The 26,546-nt window shown below is 41.0% G+C and overlaps 2 protein-coding genes across 2 annotated transcripts in view; one reads left to right on the top strand and one right to left on the bottom strand.

The window, feature by feature from the left end:
• Positions 1 to 477: 477 nt before the first annotated feature.
• CNGA1 (cyclic nucleotide gated channel subunit alpha 1) lies at positions 478 to 13,967 on the bottom strand. Its single transcript, XM_067468378.1, has 6 exons — positions 13,889 to 13,967; positions 12,965 to 13,086; positions 8,525 to 8,626; positions 7,420 to 7,527; positions 3,227 to 3,333; positions 478 to 1,896 (listed from the first exon to the last, which is right to left on the bottom strand). The coding sequence occupies exons 2-6, from the start codon at positions 13,075 to 13,077 to the stop codon at positions 500 to 502; spliced, it is 1,827 nt and encodes a 608-aa protein (XP_067324479.1). The 5' UTR covers positions 13,078 to 13,086; positions 13,889 to 13,967; the 3' UTR covers positions 478 to 499.
• Positions 13,968 to 22,537: 8,570 nt separating this feature from the next.
• The window catches only part of NIPAL1 (NIPA like domain containing 1), a 28,353-nt gene continuing 24,344 nt past the window's right edge, over positions 22,538 to 26,546 (top strand). Inside the window, exon 1 of the mRNA XM_067468785.1 lies at positions 22,538 to 22,593. Coding sequence (XP_067324886.1) covers positions 22,551 to 22,593 — 43 coding nt within the window. The 5' untranslated portion in view covers positions 22,538 to 22,550. The remainder of the gene's footprint in view (positions 22,594 to 26,546) is intronic.

Below are 26,546 nucleotides of genomic sequence, written 5' to 3'. Positions count from 1 at the left end.
CACAGTTCAAAAGTGTCTGTCTTCCTTCACTCAGCCTTCCTTATGATCCAGCTCTCACATCCATAGCTTACTACGAGGAATACCATTGCTTTAACTTCTAGAAGCAAGTCGGCTCCAATAATGTTCCTTAACCTGTCGTTTCGCCTTTATCAGGAAATAGCCTCTTTATCAAAGATTTCTCTTTTAATTTCCAAGCAGTTAAATGTATATTTTGCATGTATTTGGATGTGTGTGTGTATTTGAGCCAAAAGCTCAGTTATCTATGATACTATTTAATGATACCAACAGGGACCTCCTCTAGAACTAAGGTTTTGGTCTGGAAACCTTAGTGCCCGGAATGATCCTGAACTTGCAACTCTTATATAACATATCTGTTAGGGATAAAAACTGGATGTTTTGGACATATTCCAAATCTAGTTAATGTCTTCACTAACTATTATTTTATTATCTTTTAAGTTAATTCTGAATATCCACATTTCTGTTGTATTTTCTTAATTCTTTATTGACCAGGAACTATTTCAATTTCTTCTAACTTTGAGAAATCAAAATGTCTAGGTAGTTTCACAATGTTCTCAACTTCTGTTAGCCTTGCTTTCAGCTTCTTCTGTGCAGCATCATATTCAGCCAAAAGCCTGGCAAATCTTGTCTGTACATTATCTAACATTATTTCTATGTGGTTAACTTTTTCCTCCAAATCTTCAGGATCTTTTCCTTCACTTGCAACCTCTAAATCAAGTAATCCGTCTTTCATAAGGATTTGCTTTCCCTTCTCTTCCAGCATTGCTTTGGCATCTGGATATTCTGTTAGAGCCTCCATTAGATCATCTTTATATAGACAAAACAAATCTGAATAGCCAATGCTTCTGATGTTGGCTGTCCTCCGATTTCCAGCTTTGCTGCCTTTAATGTTAAGAATGCTAATCTCACCAAAGTAGCTGCCATCGCTTAAGACGACAAACTGAGTGACTCCGTCGTCAGCTACCACGGCAAGTTTGCCTTCTTTGATAATGTACATTTCTCGTCCAATGTCACCTTTGCGGCAGATATAATCTCCAGGACTGTATACCTGAGGCTGTAGTTTTAAAACTAGTTCAACCAACAGACCAGCTTCACAATCAGCAAAGATTCGGACTTTCTTCAACGTTTCTAGATGAACATTAATGGCAATTTCTGCTCTTAATTTATCTGGAAGAAACTTCAGGACTTTTCTTTCATCCACTGCCTTCTTATTTGTCCACAAATAATCAAACCACTTGATAACTCTTTTTTCTAAATCTTTGCTCACGTTCCGAAATTGCATGTATTGCTTGATGGCGTCAATCCTTGCTTGAAATTCTTCTCGGGCAGCATTCATGTTAGAGATCATAGAACCAATATTACCAACAATCGTAGCAAAAATTAACACACCAACTAAGAAGTCAACAACAACAAAAACATATTCTACATCTCTCACAGGAGGAGGTGTTTCGCCAATAGTTGTTAGAGTCAATGTTGACCAGTAGAGGCTATATACATATTTTCTAGCAAGTCGACCAAATTCAGGATGGGTAATATTAGGATAGACCCATGTGTCTGTACCAAAGCCAATGGCTTTAGAGAGTGAGAAATAGATACATGCATTCCAGTGGATAATAATTATAATATACATTACAAGATTCGAGATCCTGAAGATATTTGGGTAACTTGTTCTCGTCTCCGTTTGCTGGAAGAATTCAAACAAACGAGATATTCTAAGTAACCTGTTTATTCTTATTTCAGGGTAGTTCAACCCTAATTTAAAATAAAGTAAATCAGTTGGTATGATGGAAAGTACATCTAATTTAAATTGAACTGTTCCTTTATATCTTTTCTTAAGTTTCACGTCTTCTTTCACCAACAAACCTTGTTCCAGGTACCCTAAAATGAAATATAAATAAAAGAATTCCTGATGTTTTTCTTTTTTATTTTAATTGATGTGACAAAGAGCAAATACAAATATACATCTGTATTATCGAATTATAGGATCTTGATGCTACATGATTGTGATTTCATCCTATGGAATCCTGTTTTGTAGTTTGTTGAAAAAAATGTTGAAAAAAATGTGAAATAGCTCTAGTCTAGTCCCATCAACCATAACAGAGCTCTCTAGCAAAGCCCCATGTTTAGGCTTCAATCTGAGTTGACCTATGATAATAACTCTTAAATTTGAAATCAAACTTTGTATATTTTCTAAAATAAATAAATGAGCTATTACTCCTATTCAATAGATGCAACAAAAATATGTTCTGATAAATGCTATTGGAAGAGGCAGCCTTGAGTGGTTGCCAGTGAGGGATGTTACTATTAGATCATCAGTACAGAACAAATATCCCCAATCTAGTGCCTCCTCAGATGTGTTGGATTATTATCCCCGTCATCCCCAATGAGCATAGCCAATGGTTGTGCTGGTTGAGATTATAAGAGTTATAATTCATCACATTTGGGTGATAGAATGAACTGTTGCAGCAGGTGAATAGAAACACTATATCTTTGATAAGGATTCCTAACTAGATTGGAAACTACTAAGAATATCAACTCCACTGTGTTGATATTCACCACAGTGGCGCAACAGGTTAAACCGTTGAGCTGTTAAATCTGCTGACCTAAAGATCGGCAGTTTGAAGCCATGAGTTGGGGCGAGCTCCCACTATTAGTCCTAGCTCCTGCCAACGTAGCAGTTTGAAAAGATGAAAATGTGAGTAGATCAATAGGTACCACATCAGCGGGAAGGCAATAAAGGCGCTCATGCAGCCATGCAAGCAACACGACCACGAAGTGTCTATAAACAAAAGGCTCCTCAACTTGGAAATGGCTGAAGTTGAGCACCGCCTCTAAAGCCAGAGATGAAAGGGGAAACCTTTACCTTTGTTCTGTGTATTTGTGTGTCATTGTTATTTCACTGTATTAAAGTCATTGAATGTTTGTCTATCTGTGTATGTTGTAATCCACTCCCCTTCAGGGAGACAGAGCTGAATATAAATAAAGTGTATTATTATTATTATTATTATTATTATTATTATTATTATTAAGTAATCCTATTAAGAAATATCTTTTTGCAAGGATACTTCCAACAATGTACTTATTCCTTCCAACACAAAGTATTGCCAGATTATATGTTCTTTGTTATTGGCCTCTTAAAGTACTTTCTAAAATCCTTGATGCAAAGAAAAACTTACTGACGGAATAATTGAAAAGAAGATGCTCTTACCTGTCCTGGTTCTTACAAACATGTCAGCAACATAAATAACATCTGATATGTAGTCAAAAATAAACCACATTTGTAAATTATTACTTTGAAGTTCATCGAAACAAGCCCTGAAAAAGAAAGCAACAAAAGCAGAATTTAAAATTAACAATTCTGATCATTATTCACAAAATCAAGGAAATTGGGTTCATGTTCTATGGAAATTTATTTTCAGAAGTAAATAAGGACTGAGGGATGGTGACACTGAGTTGAAAGAAGGATATAGGCAAATTGGAACAAGACCACAGGAGGAAAACAAAAATGGTCAGGAAAGTTGAGGGCTGAACATTTTCAGCTTGGAGATAAAATATTATGAGGAGACATAATAGCATTCTTCAAATACTTAAAGAGGGCAATGTCTTGTTCTTTTCTGCGCCTGAGGGTGAGGTTGGTATACTGCTATGATACACCCTGTTTTTCTTTCCAGGTAATATTTTTTAAAATGTTCACTGCTGATTCACCTCTTGCCAGCTGACATGGTCTTATTAAAGTCTTGCCAGCTTTAACAAGAACTCTACTAGCAAAAGGGGCAAAGGACAGCTCAGCAAACTACTCAGAGAGGAAGGGGGAGAGACAGAGGGCGAGATGTCAGCAGAAGGAAGTGTTGCACTCCAGACCAGGAAAAGCCCTCTGACTTTAAACACCACACGGTTGAGTAGAAATGCAATCTGTTTACTGAAGATAATTAAAAAGCAGTAATAGTAAAAAGCACTTCAAAGGAATAGGTAAATCCAATTAGGTGTATTTTACGATATTATGGTGTTATTATGTTATTAGTTTACTTGTGTATGCATTTTCTGTTGTTTGCCGGCCTGAGTCCCTCTGCGGAGGTCGAGAAGACCGGAATATAAAAGTTCTAAATAAATAAATAAGATAAGATAAGCCGGAACAAATCGTCCAGGAAATTAGTCCATCAAAGATAATGAAAAACAAAGGCAGAAACTTCTATAGTAAAATCCAAAAACTGGAAACATGCATCCAAGGCACTTAACACATGGTCATAAAATTCAAGAGTTGAAAACATGAATCAAAGGCACTTAACCCATGAATCTTTCCAAAACAAGGCTTCCAAGGAACAGGAACGAGGTTTTGACTTGATTCCAAATGATGCTTCATCTGACTACAGATCCTGTACTTGGAACTTTTATCTCCTCATTATGCTATGTCCCAAACGGCCAGAAATTGGTTTCGTTTTAGCTTTGAATCCCTTATCATTCTTTCTTTGAGCCTGGCAGAACACCTAAGAGATTGGTCTGCTTTCCTATTCTGACTAATAACATCCCATCTATCTATTTGCTCATTAATTTCTGCAGCTGAGCCAGGTGCAGAGCTGTTCTCGAGCTCCAAATCATGGGAATTCTCTGGTAGCAATTCAGGGAGCACACCATCATTACAACACTCTTCAGGAACATTCTCATGAGAAAATATACTTTGAACAGGGATCTCCTGGTCGTTCTCTACATCAATATAATTGGAAACACCATGACCTTCATGAACTTCATTGTCATTCCCCACATCCAAAGCACCCTAATCCTTAAACACAATCACAGGCTGAGCTCCAACAGGAAGACAGGGGCTGGATCTACACTGCCATCCTCTTAGCCTCTTACATCACACAGCATACAATCCCACCACTATGGAATGGTAGTGCCAATGCTGGGGTTTATATAGTAGAAATATGATAAGAGCCTTAGCGATCAGTGGATTGAAGCAGCAGGAAGATGTACCCTCTTTTTTGCTTTGCAAAATATAGTACCGTAATTATATCACAGGCTCAAGTTGTAAGACAGCTGATTACAGATGAATAACTGGAGCATCTTTTATGGCAAGAGCAAGAAGGCAAACAATTACTAGAGTGAGGAGTAAGCTGTCCATTGCTCAGTGTTTTCCAACGTTGTCTGGACAACCATTAAGAACTCCCTGGATTTTCTGGCCTAAGTTGAGAGACTTGACCAGATTGTCACTCTAACTCTACAGTTCAATAATTTATTTTCCGTAATATTCTGACCACCCTTCAATTCTTAGTTTGCCCACCATAGAGTTTTCACTATAAACTGAGATCATAACAGAGTGTGCCTGTTTTCAACATGTTTTCCAAGGTTTGCGGTGCAGATCCTCATGTATAGTCTGAGATCACAATGGAAGCTTCATGTTTCCATGTTTCCACTTCACAAAGGGCAAATACAACAAAAGTATTTGAGGCTGAAAAACAAACTGCTGCAAGAATGGATTGCAGTAGTCTCGAAACCTAATTTTAAACATGCATACATTTTCAAATTAATTAAATCTTAATATGCTGGGGGAAATTAATAGAGGTAATGATTAAGTGATTAATTATCTCTTTGCTATTGAACTGATTTGCATAAAGATACTTGCAACCCACAAATTTCCTGAAATCTGTCCAATGCCAAAGCAGAGCAAATTCAGTACAGTACTCAGAATACAGAGATGTTTGTGATATATATATATAGAGAGAGAGAGAGAGAGAGAGAGCTTGTTCTGAATATTCCAAGTACTTTATTAATGTTATATCAGCAATTATCATTACCTTCAAGGCAAGTAGATATCCTAGATGTATTGTAGAATGAAGGGGAAACACAAATGAACAAGAGATTGCTATTTACCCAAAATCACCAGGTGAGTTCATTTTGAATGTTAAATGTGAGCTGGACATTGATTAGTTCACAGTTCAGTTTCTTGAGTTAAAATTCCACATATATTTCTTAGATTACAGTCTTGCTGCAGGCAACAGGCTGATTTTTCTAATAGGTCGCCAATACTCCAGAAGATTGGAGCAGAATTTAAAATGATCTTAACAGATTGAGAAATGAGCCAAAACCAGCAAATTGAAGTTTAACAGAGACAAATGCAAAATACTCCACTTAGGCAGAAAAAAAGAAATGCAAAGATACAGAATGGGGGATGCCTGGCTCGACAGCAGTATGGGTGAAAAGGATCTTAGAGCCCCATAGACGACAAGTTGAACATGAGCCAACAATGTGATGTGGCAGCTAAAAAGCCAATGGGATTTTGGCCTGTATAAATAGGAGTACAGTGTCTAGATCCAGGGAAGCCATGCTACCCCTCTATTCTGCCTTGGTCAGACCACACCTGGAATACTGTGTCCAATTTTGGGCACCACAATTGAAGGAAGGTGTTCACAAGCTGGAATGTGTCCAGAGGAGGGCAACTAAAATGATCAAGGGTCTGGAGAACAAGCCCTATGAGGAGCAGCCTAAAGAGTTGGGCATGTTTAGCCTGCAGAAGAGAAGACTGAGAGGAGACATGGTAAAAAAAAGGTAAAGGTAGTCCCCTGACATTAAGTCCAGTCATGTCTGACTCTGGGGTGTGGTGCTCATCTCCATTTCTAAGCCGAAGAGCCAGCATTGTCCGTAGACACCTCCAAGGTCATGTGGCCGGCATGACTGCATGGAGCGCCGTTACCTTCCCGCCGGAGCAGTACCTATTGATCTACTCACATTTGCATGCTTTCGAACTGCTAGGTTGGCAGAAGCTAGGGCTGACAGCGGAAGCTCACGCCGCTCCCCGGAATCAAACCTGCGACCTTTCGATCAACAAGCTCAGCAGCTCAGTGCTTTAACCCACTGCGCCACCAGGGGCTCCAATAGCCATAGCCAATAGCCATGTATAAATATGTGAGAGGAAGTCATAGAGAGGAAGGAGCAGGCTTGTTTTCTGCTGCCCTGAAGATTAGGACATAGAACTACAGGAAAGGAGAATCCACCTGAACATTAGGAAGAACTTCCTAACTGTGAGAGCTGTTCAGAAGTGGAACTCTCTGCCCCAAAGTGTGGTGGAGGCTCTTTCTTTGGGGGCTTTTAAACAGAGGCTGGATGGCCATCTCTCTGGGGTGTTTTGAATGTGATTTTCTTGCTTCTTGGCAGGGGGTTGGACTGGATGGCCCATGAGGTCTCTTCTAACTATGATTCTCTGATTCTATGATTCCACTGTTGACATTTTGCATTTGTTAACTGATGAAACATTGCATTCTGTTTCAACATGTCTTGGCCTCACGGTTTGATACAACATTGATTCAGTCATGGAAAGGCTTCTTCCTTTGATTACTGTTTCAAAAATCAAAATGAACATATATAATATGAATCAATATGCCATTATGTTACGTTGTTTTACCATACCTAGCAATGATCATTGTCCAATTGTACATGACAGGCAATGTGATGCAAAACAGCCAGTTATAGTATAAGTTTCCTGAAGGATCGATGACAAATACCTCCTTCTTTTCCCTAAATAGTGAGCAGAAGAAAAAACAATTATTTATTTCGTGTCAAAAGCATTGCATAAATAAATAAGTTTAAAACTGATAAAATGAAGAGATCACAAGCAGCGGAATAATTTTAGACCAAAAATGGGTAACCGTGACAGCATTATTTGTAGTTTTAAACAGTTCTTCCTCTATGCATGATGTTACTGAAGAACTGGTACAAAAATGGCCATCCTGAATAAAACTCAGCAGCACCTAATTCAGTTGTTTGCAATGGGTTAGCTATATTCCACCTATAAAGGGGTTTTCTTGGTAAGATTACTTCTGAAGAGGTTTCCCTTTGTCCTCCACTGAGATTAAAAGAGTGGGATTTGCCCAAGGTCACCCAATGGGATTTCATATCCAAGTGGGAATTCGATCCTCAGCTTTCACAGTCATAATTCAGTGTTCAAACCAGTACACGCCATTGGCTCCACACTCATTCATATCACCCATGAGTTACAAATTCTAAATAGAGCTGATAATATATGAATGCACAGTTGTCATTCCCATGTACTGCGATCCTACAATAAACTATATTATCCATACACATCCCTGGTCAGTCTGTGGTTATAATAGAGAGCTGTTTTGAGAAGGGATGATTAATAGAAGGCCCATTCAGAAAAAATATATTGTTGGCTAATATCAAGGCAACTGTGAATATCTTGGTTGGCTACTGGAGAGTCAATCAGCACCCATTAAAGGCCAGATTTGATCCTATATGCTATTTCTATCATATAGAAATGATATAGGTTCCAAAGATTAGATGGCTAATTCTTTTGTTAGAAACCACACAAACACACACACACAATAAGCATCACATTTCTTCAAGATGCATGTTCCTGCATATTGACATTATGTTGTGAGGTCTCTGAAACCTGTAACTCAACCCATACTACGATAGTAACATATGACTCCGTGTCCCAGTATTTTTCATTATATTGTACAGAAGCGTTTACCCCTAAATTAAGAACACTTACTTCTCTTCCTTATTTTTCTTCTCAGGTTGATCTTTATTGCTCTTCTGGTTTTCTTTGTCTGCTTTTTCTGCTGTGGCCTTTTCTCTTTCTCTATCAGATTTACTGGAAGAAGGGTCAATATGGTAGAGTCATTGCAATAAAAAGAAGAAGAAGAAAAACTTTATTTTTCTACCCCGTCTCCATCTCCCAAAGGGACTCGGGGCGGCTTACATGGGCCAAGCCCAAGCAACATACAGATTAAAAGCAAAGACAACACCAAATTACAAATTAAAATAGTGCAAACTGCATAACAATAATAAACAAGTATCAAGCAACAGCAAACCAATTTTGGAGGGGGGGGGGGGACAACATACCAATTGATTAAAGGGTAAATAAGTCAATAAGATGGATAGGAACGTAAATGGCACAGGAGATATCATGAGAACAGAGCAATTAAACAGGATCAGGATCATCTCAGTTTAACTTACATATATGAATAATGATGTAATATAGGAATTCACATTAAATGATGAAAACAGATCATGGTACAATCGTTTGACATAGGGGTCATCAGTCGAAGGCACAACAAAACATCCGCATCTTTAGTTCCTTATGGAATGTGGCTAGGGAGGGTTCCTGCCTGATCTCCCTAGAGTGGGAGTTCCAGAGACGGGGGGCCACCACCGAGAATGCCCTCTCCCTCGTCCCCACCAACCATGGCTGAGACGGGGGTGGGAGCGAGAGAAGGGCATCCCCGGAAGATTTTAAGGACCATGGGGGTTCGTAGGGGAGGAGGCAGGTGCTGAACCATTTAGAGCTTTATAAACTGCACCTTGAATTGGGACTGGAAACTTATCGGCAGCCAGTGGAGCAGTTTAAACAGGGGGGTTGACTGCTCCCTGTAACTTGCTCCAGTTAACAATCTGGCCGCCGACTTTTGCACCAGCTGTAGTTTCTGAACCGTCTTCAAGGGCAGCCCTACGTAAAGTGCAGAGTTCTATAACAGTATAGGCATACTGCAAGCCTTTCTCAAGGCCATATAACCCAGATTATCAAAGACAGGTAATCTATGATATTTGCCGTGAACTGGTTATATGAGTCTACACTGCCACATAGGCAGGGGCGGCTCAACCCATTACGCAAAGTAAGCATTTGCAGTATAGTTGATTTTGCCCAGGGGCACTCTTGAGGCACTCTTGGGGGAAAATAGACCTTGACATATGCAAGTTGTAGTTACTGGGATGTATAGTTCACCTACAATCAAAGAGCATTCTGAACTTCATCAATGATGGAATTGAACCAAATATGGCACACAGAACTCCCACGATGAACAGAAAATATATATCAGAGATTGGTTGGGGGGGGGGGGGCAAAATACTGTTTGCTTACTGTTGAAAATTACCTAGGGCCGCCTCTGCACATAGGTTAAGGTAAAAGTTGTCCCCTGACATTAAGTCCAACCGTATCCGACTCTGGGGTGTGGTGCTCATCTCCATTTCTAAGCTGAAGAGCCGCCATTGTCCATAGACACCTCCAAGGTCATGTGCCCGGCATGACTGCATGGAGCGCTGTTACCTTCCCACCGGAGTGGTACCTATTGATCTACTCACATTTGCATGTTTTTGAACTGCCAGGTTGGCAGAAGCTGGGGCTGACAGCGGAAGCTCATGCCATTCCCCGGATTCGAACCTGCGACCTTTTGGCCAACAAGCTTAGCAGCTAGCTCACTGTGCCACCAGGATAATCTGGATTTTATATGGCTGTGTAGAAGGGACCAAGGAAACTACTTTTTGCAAAAAATTTAAAAAGAAAATAGAAAAATAGAAAAAATGAGGAAAAAAATTGAAGGCAGTGAAAGAAAAAACAATCTCCAGATGTCTTTGAAAACTTCTAGAAGATACCTATTATTTCCAAGTTCTTTCTGCCCAGTTGCCAATTTTTTAAATTAAAGAACTCGTATCCATCTATTTCATCCACTGAGATATCAATACTGAAAATTATTTTTATTTACTTGAACTTCGTTTTTGGTTTGTGCTTTCTTGCTTCCCAATGGACACTCAAGAGAAACAAAGCTTACTCTGCAATAAATGTGGAAACTCAATGATTGCTGCCATTATTCTTGTTTACCTTTTGATGGATTTTACTGTGCTACCCAGAAGAAATGCTTTCACCAACTGAATGAGGCAGATCCCTGTAACTACGCATGCAATTCCCTGAGGAAGCCCAGCGTGTCAGTAAAAGATGTGTAATATCCCCTTTTGGTAATTCTTCTCACGGTCTTCTATAGGCAACCCTGGCAAATTGTAGCTGAAATCACCTCAAGTGACATTTATCTTATCCTCCTGTAGATGTCAGCAAGATCTTGACTTCTTTTTGGCAGCTACTGTCCTGCCTCATCATACTTTCCTACATCCCATCCACATAAATCCCTTTTTGCAAGTACAGCTGTGTCCATATCTAACATTTTTATCACTTGAAAGGTTGTACATTTTTAAAAATCCATCCTCCTTTATGGAAATCATTAAAAATTGCCATTGGCTTTTATGGGACTTAAACTAGATGTTTCCAAGCAGATACAATTTGGTCAACCTGTTTTCCTCCCTCTTGAAGATTTATTTTCGGTTATATGCTACAAGGACAGATACTGTTTTCAGCTGCAAGCCACTGTGAACAATCTCTGCATAGAAAAATAAATTACATTTTGTGTTGCTGTGAGTTTTCCGGGTTGTATGGCCATGGTCCAGAAGCATTCTCTCCTGACATTTCACCCACATCTATGGCAGGCATCTTCAGAAGTTGGAAACTAGGAAACTATTAAAATTAAATTTTATTTCCTGCCTCAAGGCAAGTGATAAATATTTTGATGTGTTCTATCCAACCAGTCCAACATGATTCATAGCAAAACAAGAAGATTCATATGGTGAAGACAATAAAACAAATCTCCAAATAAAATGCTCTATAGAAAATGTCTATCTATATAAATAAAAACGTAATGTTCGTGTGTGGGATTAACATAACTCAAAAACCACTGGACGAATTGACACCAAATTTGGACAGCATACACCTAACAACCCAATGTATGTCCTTCACTCAAAATTTTTGTAGTTGTAGTTGGTGGGATTTATAGTTAACCTACAATCAAAGAGCATTCTGAACTCCACCAACAATGAAATTGAACCAAACTTGGCACACAGGACTCCCATGACCAACAGAAAACATTAGAAGGGTTTGGTGGGCATTGAGTTTGAGTTTGAGAGATGTAGTTCACCTACATCCATAGAGCACTGTGGGCTCAAACCGTGATGGATCTGGACCAAACTTGGTACAAATACTCCATATGCCCAAATATGAACACAGATGGAGTTTGTGGGAAATAGATCTTGACATTTGGGATTTGTAGTTACTGGGATTTATAGTTCACCTACAATCAAAGAGAATTCTGAACCCTACCAATGATAGAATTGGGGCAAATTTCCCACACAGAACCCCCATGACCAACAGAAAATACTTAAGGCCATCCAGTCCAACTCTCTTCACCAGGGCAAGAAAACGTAATCAAAGTCCTCCTGACAAAGAGCCATCCAGCTATAGATATAGATAGATATGATTCATACACACAATCATAGATTTGAAAGGGACCCCTAAAGAAGGACAATGATGTGTTCCATATTCCACAGTAGGCAAACCAGACAATCTACACATCAACACCGACAAAGAAACAACAAGAAATACTGTTTACCCACAAGCATAAAGAAATTACATATATTGGAAACCCTCACTTTCACATTACTTTATTTCCCAGATCACCAGACTGGGCCACAGCAACGCGTGTCAGGGGACGACTAGTCTCCAAATAAAATGTTACCAAACAGCAAGTGACAAAAAGAATCATGCTTAATCCTATTTGTTTCAGTAGGCAGTGTAGTTTTGTGTTGTGCAATGCGAGTCCATACACTGGTGTGATGTACTGTCAAGCGAGTGTGCATACGATTGTGTTTATGTTTTCTGGATATGTTTTCTACCAACCAGAGTAATCACTCAATTTTAAAAAATCATCATCAACAATTATTCGGACATATGGAGAGATGTGTAGGGTAAAAAAAAAAATCATTTTTCAGCCTAATAATGGTCATAACCCAAATAAAGTTAATTACTTATCTCGTCTGGTTTCAGTAAAACCTAGGCCCCTTCCACACAGCTGAATAAAATCCCACATTTTCTGCTTTGAACTGGAATATATGGCAGTGTGAACTCAGATAACCCAGTTCAAAGCAGGTACTGTGGGATATTCTGCCTTAATATTCTGGGTTATATTGCTATGTGGAAGGGCTTGATATCGTATTAGTGGGATTTTCCCCCACAGAAATGGTTCAGTACATATATATGTGTTTGACTGAATTGTGATACTGAAATATGATAACAATATAGTAAAGAAAAGAAAAACGGATTCACATTCTTTACCTTGTTTCACCATCTTGTACTCTTTCAGTACTTTTACTCTTGTCCTGGAGAGCCGAATTATGAATATTTGAATGAGCATGATGGGTTTCAATCACCCCTATTTTTGTGGTCATAATTGGAATCTAATATTTGAAAAACATAGAGGAAAAATATGTTTGATCGGAGCATATTAAAGATGTTAAATATAAGACACAGCATTTCAACTAAATAGGCGGGAGTGATCTAGTCAAAAGAAAACATATCCCATTGAGACTTCAACTAAAGAAATCCAAACAATGAAAACAAGTTTCGATCATATACATGCTATCTGGAGAATAAGCTCCATTGAATTTATTTTGGAGCAGGCATACATAGCAACTGAGGCTATATCACAATTGTTTCTTGGTTGTATCAAATACGTGGTATAAAATAATAATAAACAGTACAAATAAGGGAACAAAAGTATTTTGGATTTAGCCAAACGTAAACACATTTAAATTCCACTGAAAGAAATGGGACTTACAAAGCCACCCTATATATGTACTTAATCAGATGTGAACACAGAATTGCAGCTGTAAACATGAGATTTAATTTTAAATAGTGATGGATGAGCTTCTGCTGTTAAATATGCCGAATTTTATTCTGGTGCTCATGTTATTTCTCATAGTTTAGTAATCACTTTGTGTTCACAACAGATTAGCAGCATAATGGGAGGGTTGTACAATAAATAGCAAAATAAATGCACATTGCTCCTCCTTTTATGGCTTGCATGTCTTTTCTCCCAGGAAATAATTAGCATCTTCAGCTCAACCACATTTCAATGTTACCCACTCGTATCATTCCACTTAGCATTCCCGGTCAAACCTCCATCTATTAATAACCCACCACTACATTTGCTCATGTCTTTTAAACAAAACCGAATGACATAAATAACAAATTGCCAACCTCATTGTATTCATTCCATATTCTGCAGTGAATCTTGTGTGGATAATGAAGTCCTTGTCTTCCTAGGAAAGGGAGGTCTATGAAAAAAACAAATTCAAATAAATGAACTCGAAAATGAAAACAATGCAGCTGTTGCTCTTGCAATATGACAGTATTATAGTGCCTGCTTGTGCTTACCTTGGAAACGTAATCTGCTGTCCTTTGTACTGAAAGAAATCCTTTAAGTCTCCACACTGTAGCAGCCACAGATCATGAAAATCCAAAATCAAGGAAAGAAGAAATTCCTCTTTAAGAGTACTTTAAGCATGTATGATGCAACAAGTAGCATTCCATTATTGCCCAGTTTAAAAAATAGTGGTCTAGTGTTTGAGAGCAGAGCTTGTGAAAAGTAATTATTGCCATTCTCTACGGGAACCCCATTTATATCCCTGGAAGAAGCTCTATAATTTTAGCAAGTGTCTGCCAGGCAAAAATGCATCGGGTTTAATTGTTCTTTCCACCCCGAGAATTAATGGAGAGATCAGTTGACAGGTATGCAATTTTTAAGAACATCAATATCCATTAGGAAAAAGATGACAACCCAGCCTGAATATTTTATGATTTTTTTTTGTCCATATAATTTTTATTGCAAAATATATGAGAAATGGGGAAGGGTACAAGAGTGAATATAGAATGGGCATTTTTAAACTCTTGCATATTTGTCTTCTTTCATTGTTATCTAATACAAAACAAAGGTTTCTATGATGCTAAAAATGAAAAGAAAAAAGAATTTATTTATTTATTTTATTTCGAACATTTTTACCCCACCCTTCTCAACCCCTAGGGCAGTGTTTCTCAACCTGGGGGTCGGGACCCCTGGGGGGGTCACAAAGGGGTGTCAGAGGGGTCACCAAAGACAATCAGAAAACACAATATTTTCTGTTGGTCATGAGTGGGAAGTTTGGCCCAATTCTATCGTTAGTGGGATTTAGAATGCTCTTTGATTGTAGATGAACTATAAATTCCAGTGTCTACAACTCCCAAATGGCAAGGTCTATTTTCCCCAAATACCACCAGTGTTCAAGTTTGGGCATATTGAGTATTTGTGCCAAGATTGGTCCAGATCTATCATTCTTCAGGTCCACAGTACTCTCTGGATGTAGGTGAACTACAACTCCAAAACTCAAGGTCAATACCCACCAAACCCTTCTAGTGTTTTCTCTTGGTCATGGGAGTTTCATGTGCCAAGTTTGGTTCAATTCCATCGTTGATGGAATTCAGAATGCTCTTTGATTATAGGTGAACTATAAATCCCAGCAACTACACCTCCCAAATGACAAAATCAATCCCCCCAACTCCACCAGTATTCAGATTTGGGCGTATTGGGTATTTTTGCCAAATTTGGTCCAGTGACTGAAAATACACCTTGCATGTCAGATATTTACATTACGAATCATAACAGTAGCAAAATTATAGTTATGAAGTAGCAATGAAAATAATTTTATGGTTGGGGGTCACCACAACATGAGGAACTGCATTAAGGGGTTGCAGCATTAGGAAGGTTGAGAACCACTGCCCTAGGGGAACTCAGGGCAGCTTACAATTAGCAATAATTCAATGCTGCTTAATAAAATACAAATAACAAAAATAACAATTAAAACCATGAACATTAAAATAAAAATTAAACAGTATACTTACGATCCATTTAGCTATTACCAGTCTGGTGGCTATTTATCTAGCCATATACTAATGATTACTCCACTTCACTTATCCAAATCAAATATTATCCATTGTCTTTTAACCTGATTGCCTGAAGGCCTGGTCCCACAATCATGATTTTAACTTCTTTCTGAAGGTGAGGAGAGATGACGATGATCTAATTTCCCCGGGAAGCGTATTCTCAGGCTACCACCAAGAAGGCCCTGTCCCTCGTCCCCGCCATACGTGTTTGAGATAACGGCGGGGCCGAGAGCAGGGCCTCCCCAGAGGATCTTAAGCTCCGAGGTGGGAAGTAGAAGGAGATACGTTCGGACAGGTACGCTAGACCGGAGCCGTATAGGGTTTTATAGGTCAAAACCAGCACTTTGAATTGTGCTTGGAATTGGATCGGCAGCTAGTGGAGCTGACACAATGGGGGGTGGGGGGTGGTATGTTCCCTGTATGACACTCCAGTGAGTAATCTAGCTGCTGCCCGTTGGACTAATTGCAGTTTCCGAACAGTCTTCAAAGGCAACCCTACATAGAGCACGTTGCTGTAATCTATTCAGGATGTGACAAGAGCATGGACCACTGTGGCCAGATCTGACTTCCCAAGATACGGGCACAGCTGGTGCACAAGTTTTAACTATGCAAAAGCTCTCCCGGACACTGCCGAGACCTGGGGTTCCAGGCTCAGCGATGAGTCCAGGATCACTCCCAAGCTGCGAACCTGCGTCTTCAGGGGGAGTGTAACCCCATCCAACACAGGCTATAACCCTATGCCCTGTTTGACCTTACGACTGACCAGTAGGACCTCTGTCTTGTCTGGATTCAATTTCAATTTGTTAGCTCTCATCCAGCCCGACACAGCAGCCAAGCACCGGTTCAAGGTTTGGACAGCCTCCTTGGTAACAGGTGGAAAGGAGTGACAGATTTGGATGTCATCCGCATAGAGATAACACCTCATTCCGAAACTCTGGATGATCTCTCCCAGTGCCTTCATGTATATGTTAAACAACATAGGGGACAGTATTGAACCCTGTGGGACTCCACACAACAATGGTTGTGGGGTCAAACAGGAGTCGCCCAGTAACACCTTCTGGGACCGTCCCTCAAGGAAGAACTGGAGCCACTGCAGAACAGTATCCCCCAAGTCCCATATCCTTGAGGCGTTCCAGAAGGATACCGTGGTCAATGGTATCGAAGGCCGCTGAGAGGTCCAGCAGAACTAACAGAAAACATTTCTTTTCTTATATAAAACAGAAGAATAGTTATGTGGAGGTGTGCATTTTTTTTGGGCAGAACTGGGTTTTAAGTGCACTTTTTAAACATGCTTTTCAGCTATTAACCTGATTCCACCCGCACTTTCCCAAACGGTATTTAGCCATCCACCCCACTCCCTCTTCCAGGGAGGTCCTGCTCTTGGCCCCACCGGCCTCACAGATGCGGCTGGTGAGGACGAAGGACAGGGCCTTCTCGGTAGTGACCCCACAGCTATGGAACTCCCACCTGAGTGAGATCAGGTCGGCCCCCTCCCTCCTTTAAGAGACAGCTAAAGACCAGGCTGTGGAACCAAGCGTTCAGTCCATCACAGGAATATTTAAAGTTGAAAGTGCAATGATCCAGGACTGTTTATGGACAACGGCTATGTCTCTGTGTGATAGGTGGTGTTGTTTTATGTGATGTGTTGAATAATGTTTAATATTTTAATAGGGGAGTATCAATTTTAATGTTTTATACTGTTTGTATCGAGGTAATTGAATAGTTGCCAACATTGTTGTATTTTATTGTTTTCAGATTTCACATCACAGAATATTTGATTGCTTTAAAAAAATTGTTTTTGATGCATTTGCCCTGTTTTAAACTTGCATCTTGTCATGTTGCTGTTGGCCATTTTGAGTCCCGATATCAGGGAAAATGCGGAATAGCAACAAATGAGATCCCAAATCTCATGGATTGTACTTTTGCCATCTTGCCCAAACAAGTATATTTAGCAGGTGCAGCAATATCTGGGCATTTTCCAGATACAGATTCTGTGTTCATGGCCTGATTCATAGACCCTGGTAAATACATCCAACATGAAAGAAAATTATGTTTCCAGGACTTGTTAACTTTTTTGCTATAAGGATATTTGTCTTACTATTGTTTGGAGCACATAATCTGGGATAGACAGGAGAACAGCAACAGCACTGGATTATTTCTGAACAGGCCTTCTTTAATCTCTTCTTGTGTCTTGCTTACTCAGTTATTTTCTAATTCCTTTTAATCTCATTAAGGCTGTCTCCATCTGAAAGCCACTAGACCTTTTCAGGAAACAGAAGACCAGTCACAGCTGACCTCCAGCTGGAGCGCTCAAGGGCCAGGGCTTCCCAGTTCTCAGTGTCTATGCCAGAGTTTTTAAGGTTGGCTTTGAGGCCATCTTTAAATCTCTTTTCCTGTCCACCAACATTCCGTTTTCCGTTCTTGAGTTCGGAATAGAGCAACTGCTTTGGGAGACGGTGGTCAGGCATCCAGACAACATGGCCGGTCCAGCGGGGTTGATGGCAGAGGACCATCGCTTCAATGCTGGTGGTCTTTGCTTCTTCCGGCACGCTGACATTTGTCCGCTTGTCTTCCCAAGAGATATGCAGGATTTTCCGGAGGCAGCGCTGATGGAATCGTTCGAGGAGATGCATGTGACGTCTGTAGATAGTCCACGTTTCGCAGGCATAGAGCAGGGTTGGGAGGACAATAGCTTTATAGACAAGCACCTTGGTATCCCTAAGGATGTCCCGGTCCTCAAACACTCCCTGCTTCATTCGGGAAAATGCTGTACTCGCAGAGCTCAGGCGGTGTTGTATTTCGGTGTCGATGTTGACTTTGGTGGAGAGGTGGCTGCCAAGGTAGCAGAAATGGTCAAGTTAAGTTGTATCTCTGGCATTGGGGAGGGATTGGATGGTGACTGCTGGAACAGCACTTTGGTTTTCTCAGTGTTCAGTGACAGGCCAAGCTTCGTGTATGCTTCTGCGAAGGTGTTTAGAGTGGCTTGTAGATCTTCTTCTGAATGCGTAGAGACAACATTGTCATCAGCATACTGGATTTCTATAACAGATGTTGTTGTAACCTTGGTTTTGGCTTTCAGTCTGCTGAGGTTAAACAGCTTGCCATCTGTCCAATAGATGATTTCCACTCGGGTGGGAAGCTTCCTGTCAACAAGGTGAAGTATCATAGCGATGAAGATGGAGAATAAAGTTGGGGCAATAACACATCCCTGTTTGACACCTGATTCCACCTTAAATGGGTTACTTTGGGAGCCATTGCTGTCCAAGACTGGAGGAGCCGCAGGATGTTCACAAATTTGATTTGTCACCCATCACATGACACTGTGCCCATCTCATTGCTAGCCTGCCATCTCCCCAAGATAAGCCCATCCTCCTCAATAGCTGCATCATATCAACTTCATTGCCCAATTCAGTCTGTTACTGAACTTCAGATGCCCTAAAGTTAATAGTTATGGAGGGCTGCGTGTCCCTTCCTAGAGTTGTCCTCTTTGATCACTGTAGCAAATGGGTTGCCTCTAAGGTCCAACCAGTGCTTCCTAACAAACAGCAGTTATAACCCATGCCTCTTAAGGTCTCTAAGCTGTGGGGCCAGCATTTTTTCCTCCCAATGTGCCAAAGTTGAGCACTGCCTTTGTGTCCATTGGCTACAATTATTTTTCCCCCTGAAAATTCTCCAAGAGCCACCAGATGATGGCTCAGGCTTGGGCACTGGTCCATGGGCCACTACTTTATATAGCACTGCCCTAATTCTTGAATAGGAATCATGCAGTGCTCCAGAGATTACAGTGCAATTCCCAGCAGCCCTAGCCATCACAGTCAGTGGTAAGGAATGCTGGAAGATGCAGTTCAACGTGATTCCTACGCCCACCCTAAACGTTTTCAGACACATGAAAACAATGATTGCAATGCTACACACAAATTTAGGCTCATTGAACTTAATCAGAGCTACTCGATAGAAATTTAAAGATTCTCATCATAAAATATGTCTTTAAAGTCAAATCTTTGTAGGGTCTGCCTGGTCTTTGAATGGGAGAGGTCTCACTCACCATTTCTCTGACTTAGGCCCCTTCCACACAGCTGAATAAAACCCCACATTTTCTGCTTTGAACTGGAATATATGTCAGTGTGGACTCAGATAACCCAGTTTCAAAGCAGGTACTGTGGGATTTTCTGCTTTGATATTCTGGGCTATATGACTGTGTGGAGGGGCCCTTTGAGCAGATCTGACAACTCTTCCTTGAGAATTGTGGGAAAAGACTCTGTGTCTGTGTATTCATGAAGCAAATCAGCATATTTACACTTTGACATAACGTCGCAGAATACATATATAAATTTAGACTGCAATTTGTATATGTATGAAGTCAAGGCTGTGCAAAATTACTTTCGCCATTTCATAATGTATCTTAAACCAGAAAAACAAGATCTGAGTTTCTGCCAGATGAACAAAGGTAAACATATGTTGCTCTTGACAATTGCGGGAACATAATAAAGGACAGCGTAACTGAATCCGAACTGAACATCCTTATGAGTATTTTTTTAAAAATTAAATTCTGTAGGAATGTCTTATTATGGGAATCCAATAAGCACAAAGGCCCTTTCCACACAGCTGTATAAAATCCACATTGAACTGGATTATATGGCAGTATGGACTCAGATAACCCAGTTCAAAGCAGATATTGTGGATTATCTGCCTTGATATTCTGGGTTATATGGCTGTGTGAAGGGCCCTAAAATATCAAATCAAATCAAATCAAATCAAATCATTTATTTCGGACGTTGACCAGCACAGGAAATAGTCACATTTTCATGCAAACTTGGTATGTTTGGTACATTAAAAATATAAGTATAACTACTGAAGAACAATATGGGTGAGGGAGAGGAAGGGCAAACAGGGTAAAAACATATAATGCCCAGATCCATCACCAAATTGTAGCCCTAAAATAGTTTCCCTACATAATCTAGTCCCAGAAGCCAAGGCCTTTAGCAGCCAAAGAACCCATATTTTCTGTGAGTCTCCTTCGGGAGAGATAAAGTGGGAGTATATATATTTATAAATACATGTAATAATATTATTCTGTGGTTGTGTTGAATTAATTGTTCTTTCACTGTTACCATCTTAAACATATGTCGTTCTTCACACCATCCTCATTGGCCAAATGAAGTACAAAAATATTCATAAGCTTCTTTAATATATATTATGTGTTAGAGAACAGATTGTTTCAACTCTCAACCAACAAGCAATGCACCTGTATGCTGAATACAGGAATGATGATAAATTAATAGGAATAGGACAAGAAACAGACAAAATTAGCTTGTTTGCCGACGACACAATTTTGACTTTAAAAGGCATAACAGATAAAATGAAGATAATAGGAGAACATATAAAGAAATTTGGAGAAGTAACAGGGCTGAAAATAAATTGGAGAAAATCAGAAATGATTTTATTTAACTATACAAAACAAGAAGAGAAAGATTTCAAAAGTCAGAGGGAGATAAAAATAACTCTAAAAGAAGATATAAAATACCTAGGAGTGGTAGTACCTAAGAATCTAAGTGAGATGGAAAGGAAAAATTTAACAGTATTAAGGAAAGAAACAGATAAAAGATTAGTTGAATATAACAATGCACACCTATCTTGGTTTGGCAGAATAGCCTTATTTAAAAGGCTATGGCCCCCCAGGCATGTAGCCGGGGGGGGGGGGGGGCTTGAGGGGCTTCAGCCCCCCCCCCCAAATTCTCATGGTGGTTCACGAAAAGGCCTTACTGGTGCATTATTTATGTTATGTTATGTTTATTCATATCATGATCTGATCACCATACTCAATATATCCCATATGCATTGGGGTATTGGGGTAATGATACAAAAGGTTTGCTAGGGTAGACCCTCTTTCACTCAGACTCAGCCCCCCCCCCCGAAACTCAGCACCCCCAACCCCCCCTGAAAAAAAATCAGCCCCCCCCCCAAAACAAAATCCTGGCTATGGGCCTGTGGCCCCCCATCTATGGAACACACTCCCAAATGAGGTAAGATCTGCTCCCTCCCTCCTGGCTTGTAGAAAAAAAATTAAAATCATGGCCTTCGGTCAGTAGAAGTAAATCTATACAGCATTTCAGAAAGACAATGACCAGAACGGCGATTTGACAGAAGAGACTGTTTTAATGACTGTTTTATTGCTCATGGATGTATTTTTTAATTTAATTGATGTCTAATTGTAGCGTATAATTGTAATTGTTTGTACTGGCATTGAATTTTTGCCATTACTTACGTGTAAACCACTTTGAGTCCCCCTCGGGGTGAGAAAAGCGGTATACAAATACTGTAAATAAATAAATCCTCTTCTGAAGGCTAAACATGCCCAGCTCTTTAAGCCGCTCCTCATAGGGCTTGTTCTCCAGACCCTTGATCGTTTTAGTCACCGTCCTCTGGACACATTCCAGCTTGTCAACATCTTCCTTCAATTGCAGAATTGCACATAGTATTCCAGCTGTGGTCTGACCAAGGCGGAATACAGCCTAAAATCCCATTGGCTTTTTTAGCTGTCACATCACATTGTTGGCTCATGTTCAACTTGTTGTCCACAAGGAGTCCAAGATCTTTTTCACACATACTGCTATAGCTAGGCTGAGAGCTGGGCATAGTTTTCCAGGTGTTTGAACTACAACTCCAAGAAGCTTCAGTTGCCTTGGCCAGTGCTTCTGAGGACCAGAGCTTGGGAATGGCTGCTCTGAAGGAAACTGGCTTGGTTTGTCAATAGAGGCGCGCGCCTCATCGCGGGCTCGTGCGGGGTTCCCTCGCCTACTACTAGCTGCCCTTTTGACGCCACAATGGGAAGGGAGCGCAGGAGAAGCGGGAGGCTGTGGATTGGCCAAAAAGGTGGCGAGGGGCGGGGCCTCGGGCGTTCTTTCCACGGGCGCGACAGTTCTGGGCGCAGTTCGAGGCGACCATGGGAGAGAGAGCGGCGCTTCGGCGGGAGGAATGCCGCCCAGGTGAGTCGGCGCCCTTCTCCTCACCTGCCGCCGGGCCTTTCTCACTGGAGAGGCACCCAAGAAGTTGCCAACCTCTTTGGCAGGAGCTTCTGCTGCTTTCATAGGCAGGGGAAGCCCTTCAGCACACATGGGGCCCCTTCCACACAGCTGAATAGCATCCCGCATTATTGAGCTTTTAACAAGCGTCTGGAGAACAATCCCTATGAGGAGCGACTTAAAGAGCTGGGCATGTTTACCCTGAAGAAGAGAAGGCTGAGAGGAGATATGTATAAATATGTGAGGGGAAATCATAGGGAGGATAGAGAGAGCTTGTTTTCTGCTGCCCTGTAGTTTGGCTTCAAACTACAAGAAAGGAGATTCCATGTGTTGTCGAAGGCTTTCATGACCAGAATCACTGGGTTGTTGTAGGTTTTTTCGGGCTATATGGCCATGTTCTCCAGGCATTTTCTCCTGACGTTTCGCCTGCATCTATGGCAAGCATCCTCAGAGGTGGTGAGGTCTGTTGGAAGTAGGAAAAAGGGTTTATATATCTGTGGAATGACCAGGGTGGGACAAAGGACTCTTGTCTGCTGGAGCTAGGTGTGAATTTGATTGCCTGGCAATGCCTGGAGCAATGTGGACAATTTCAACAGAAAGGAGGAAACCATGAAAATGAACAAAATCTGGCTACCAGTATTAAAAAAACTCTAAAATTACAACAGCAAAACAGCAGAGAGGAAACAAACAAGGACATCTACGAGGAGCGGCTTAAGGAGTTGGGCATGTTTACCCTGAAGAAGAGAAGGCTGAGAGGAGACATGTATAAATACGTGAGGGGAAGTCATAGGGAGGAAGGAGCAAGCTTGTTTTCTGCTGCCCTGTAGTTTGGACAATGGCTTCAAACTACAAGAAAGGAGATTCCACCTGAACTTCCTGACTGAGAGCTGTTCAACAGTGGAACTCTCTGCCCCAAAGTGTGGTGGAGGCTCCTTCTTTGGAGGCTTTTAAACAGAGGCTGGATGGCCATCTGTTGGAGGTGCTTTGAATGTGATTGTCCTGCTTCTTGGCAGAAGGTTGGACTGGATGGCCCATGAGGTCTCTTCCAACTCTATGATTCTATGAACTGGAATATATGTCAGTTTATGGATTATAGCAGGGTTTCTCAACCTGGGGGTCGGGAACCCTAGGGGGGGGTCACAAGGGGGAGTTAGAGGGGTCACCAAAGACCATCTGAAAACACAGTACTTTCTGTTGGTCATGGGGGTTCTGTGTAGGAAGTTTAGCCCAATTCTGTCATTGTTGGGGTTCAGAATGCTCTTTGATTGTAGATGAACTATAAATCCCAGCAATTACAACTCCCAAATGGCAAGGTCTTTTCCCCACAAACTCCACCAGTGCTCACATTTGGGCATATCGAGTTTTCATGCCAAGTTTGGTCTGGATCCATCATTGTTTGAGTCCCCAGTGCTCTCTGGATGTAGGTGAACTACAACTCCAAAACTCAAGGTCAATGCTAACCAAACCCTTCCAGTATTTTCTGTTGGTCATGGGAGTTCTGTGTGCCAAGTTTGGTTCAATTCCATCATTGGTGGAGGTCAGACTGCTCTTTGATTGTAGGTTAACTATAAATCCCAAAAACTATAACTCCCAAATGACAAAATCAATCCCCCTCCCCCACCAGTATTAAAATTTGATCGTATTGGGTATTTGTGCCAAATTTGGTCCAGTGAATGAAAATACATCCTGAATATCAGATATTTGCATGTGGATTCATAACAGTAGCAAAATTACAGTTATGAAGTAGCAACTAAAATAATTTTATGGTTGGGGGTCAACACAACATGAGGAACTGTATTAAGGGGTCATGGCATTAGGAAGGTTGAGAACCACTGGATTATTGGAATTGGCCTAAAAGACGCCAAGGGTCCTTCCACACAGCCATATAATCCAGAATATCAAGGAACTTGGTTATCTCAATCCCCTTCCACACAGCTGAATAAAATCCCACATTTTCTGCTTTAGGGTGGAATATATGGCAGTGTGGACTCAGATGACCCAGTTCAAAGAAGACATTGTGGGATTTTCTGCCTTGATGTTCTGGTTTATATATATGGCTGTGTGGAAGGGCCCCTAGCACTCTTTGGCAGATACCTTGTAAACTCCCATGACTCCAAGGTAGTTAAAGTCAAAGTCAAATTGCATCAATGCTGCAACAGGTGTTGGACGGGGTGGTGACCTAAGCAGGCGCCTGGTGCCTCTGCGGAAAGGCACAGGTTTGTGTTATGCACACAGATCACGCCTGTTTCCTGGAAACTACCCTGCTGTACTTTGGTGGAGGATATTGTTGCGCCTTTGCTTGCCCTGACATAATATATTCTTCACTGCCCTTACTGGATGGCCATCTGTTGGGAGGGCTTTGATTGTGCTTTTCCTGCATGGCAGGGGATTTTCCAACTCTATTCATCTCTGATTCTATGGCCCTTTCCGCACAGCTATATAAAATCCACATTAATAATTATAATAATACTTTATTTATACCCCACTGCCATCTCCCCAAGGAGGGAGCCCCCGGTGGCACAGTGAGTTAAACCCCTGTGCCGGCAGGACTGAAAACCGACAGGTCACAGGTTCGAATCCGGGGAGAGGCGGATGAGCTCCCTCTATCAGCTCCAGCTCCTCATGCTGGGACATGAGAGAAGCCTCCTACAAGGATGATAAAAACATCAAATCATCCGGGCGTCCCCTGGGCAACGTCCTTGCAGACGGCCATTTCTCTCACACCAGAAGCGACTTGCAGTTTCTCAAGTTGCTTCCCAAGGGAACTCGGGGCAGCTTACATGAGGCCAAGCCCAACAGTACAGCGAATATACAACATAAAATACTAACAGTAAAATATCATGAAAATAAAAATAAATACAAAAACAATATAAATAAATATACCAAACAATATAAAATCACAGTAATCGCATTGAACTGGATTATATGTCAGTGTGGTTTCAGATAATTTAGTTCAAAGCATATATTGTGGCTTATCTGCCTTGATATTCTGGGTTATATGACTGGAAGGGCCCTATGATCTGTAGGTGGAATTCAGGGGCCTCCACACAGCCCTGTATCCTAGAATATCAAGGCAGAAAACCCTACATTATTTTAATGTGGATTCAGATAACCCAGTTCAAAGCAGATATTGTGGGATTTTCTGCCTTTATAATCTGGGATATAGGGCTGTGTGGAAGGGCCCTACCACTCTGATTCCCAGACAACCCTTTGTGATACCTCAGTGTGGGCCCTTCCACACTGCCATATATTCCAAAGCAGAAAATGTGGGATTTTATTCAGTTGTGTGGAAAGAACACAGCTGAATAAAATCAACAAAAAGCAATGCAAACTGAGGGCATGTGAATCAGGAAAAAGTTGGATAAGTTGCTTTTTTGGATAACAGGCCCAAAAATCCTCTTACGGAGAGATTAACTGGCTATCTAATAGTTATCATTAGAACTAATAGCTTCTAATAATTATCATTAGAAGTATACTTTACTTACTTACTTAGGCGATCCTTCATTGTCCGAGTAAGATTGTCCCCCAAGTTCGGTGTACTGGCGGTGGGTATGCAGTTGACTGTGGAGCCCTATTCTTGATCTGCATGTTCTCCCGCAGTGAGTGCATCGGTTTCCAGGTGGAAGGCGATCCTGGTCAAGGTTGGCTTGACGCGCCTTCCTCTTGGCACGTTTCTCTCTTTTGCCCTCCATTCATGCCTCTTCAAATTCTACAGCACTGCTGGTCACAGCTGAACTCCAGCTGGAGCGCTCAAGGGCCAGGGCTTCCCAGTTCTCGGTGACTATGCCAGAGTTTTTAAGGTTGGCTTTGAGCCCATCTTTAAATCTCTTTTCCCGACCACCAACATTTCGTTTTCTGTTCTTGAGTTCGGAGTACAATAACTGGTTTGGGAGATGGTGATCAGACATTTGGACAAC

The sequence above is a fragment of the Anolis sagrei genome, chromosome 5 (genome assembly GCF_037176765.1).
Source record: "Anolis sagrei isolate rAnoSag1 chromosome 5, rAnoSag1.mat, whole genome shotgun sequence".
In the NCBI taxonomy this organism is placed as follows: domain Eukaryota; kingdom Metazoa; phylum Chordata; class Lepidosauria; order Squamata; family Dactyloidae; genus Anolis; species Anolis sagrei.
This window is presented reverse-complemented; position numbering and strand designations above follow the sequence as displayed.

Coding starts and splice junctions, on each gene's coding strand:
- CNGA1 (XM_067468378.1), bottom strand. CDS start 13,077: ATGACCACAAAAATAGGGGTGATTGAAACCCATCATGCTCATTCAAAT. Junction 8,627..12,964: donor GTACAAGATGGTGAAACAAG/GTAAAGAATGTG, acceptor CCCTTCTTCCAG/TAAATCTGATAGAGAAAGAG. Junction 7,528..8,524: donor AAGAAAAATAAGGAAGAGAA/GTAAGTGTTCTT, acceptor CTCACTATTTAG/GGAAAAGAAGGAGGTATTTG.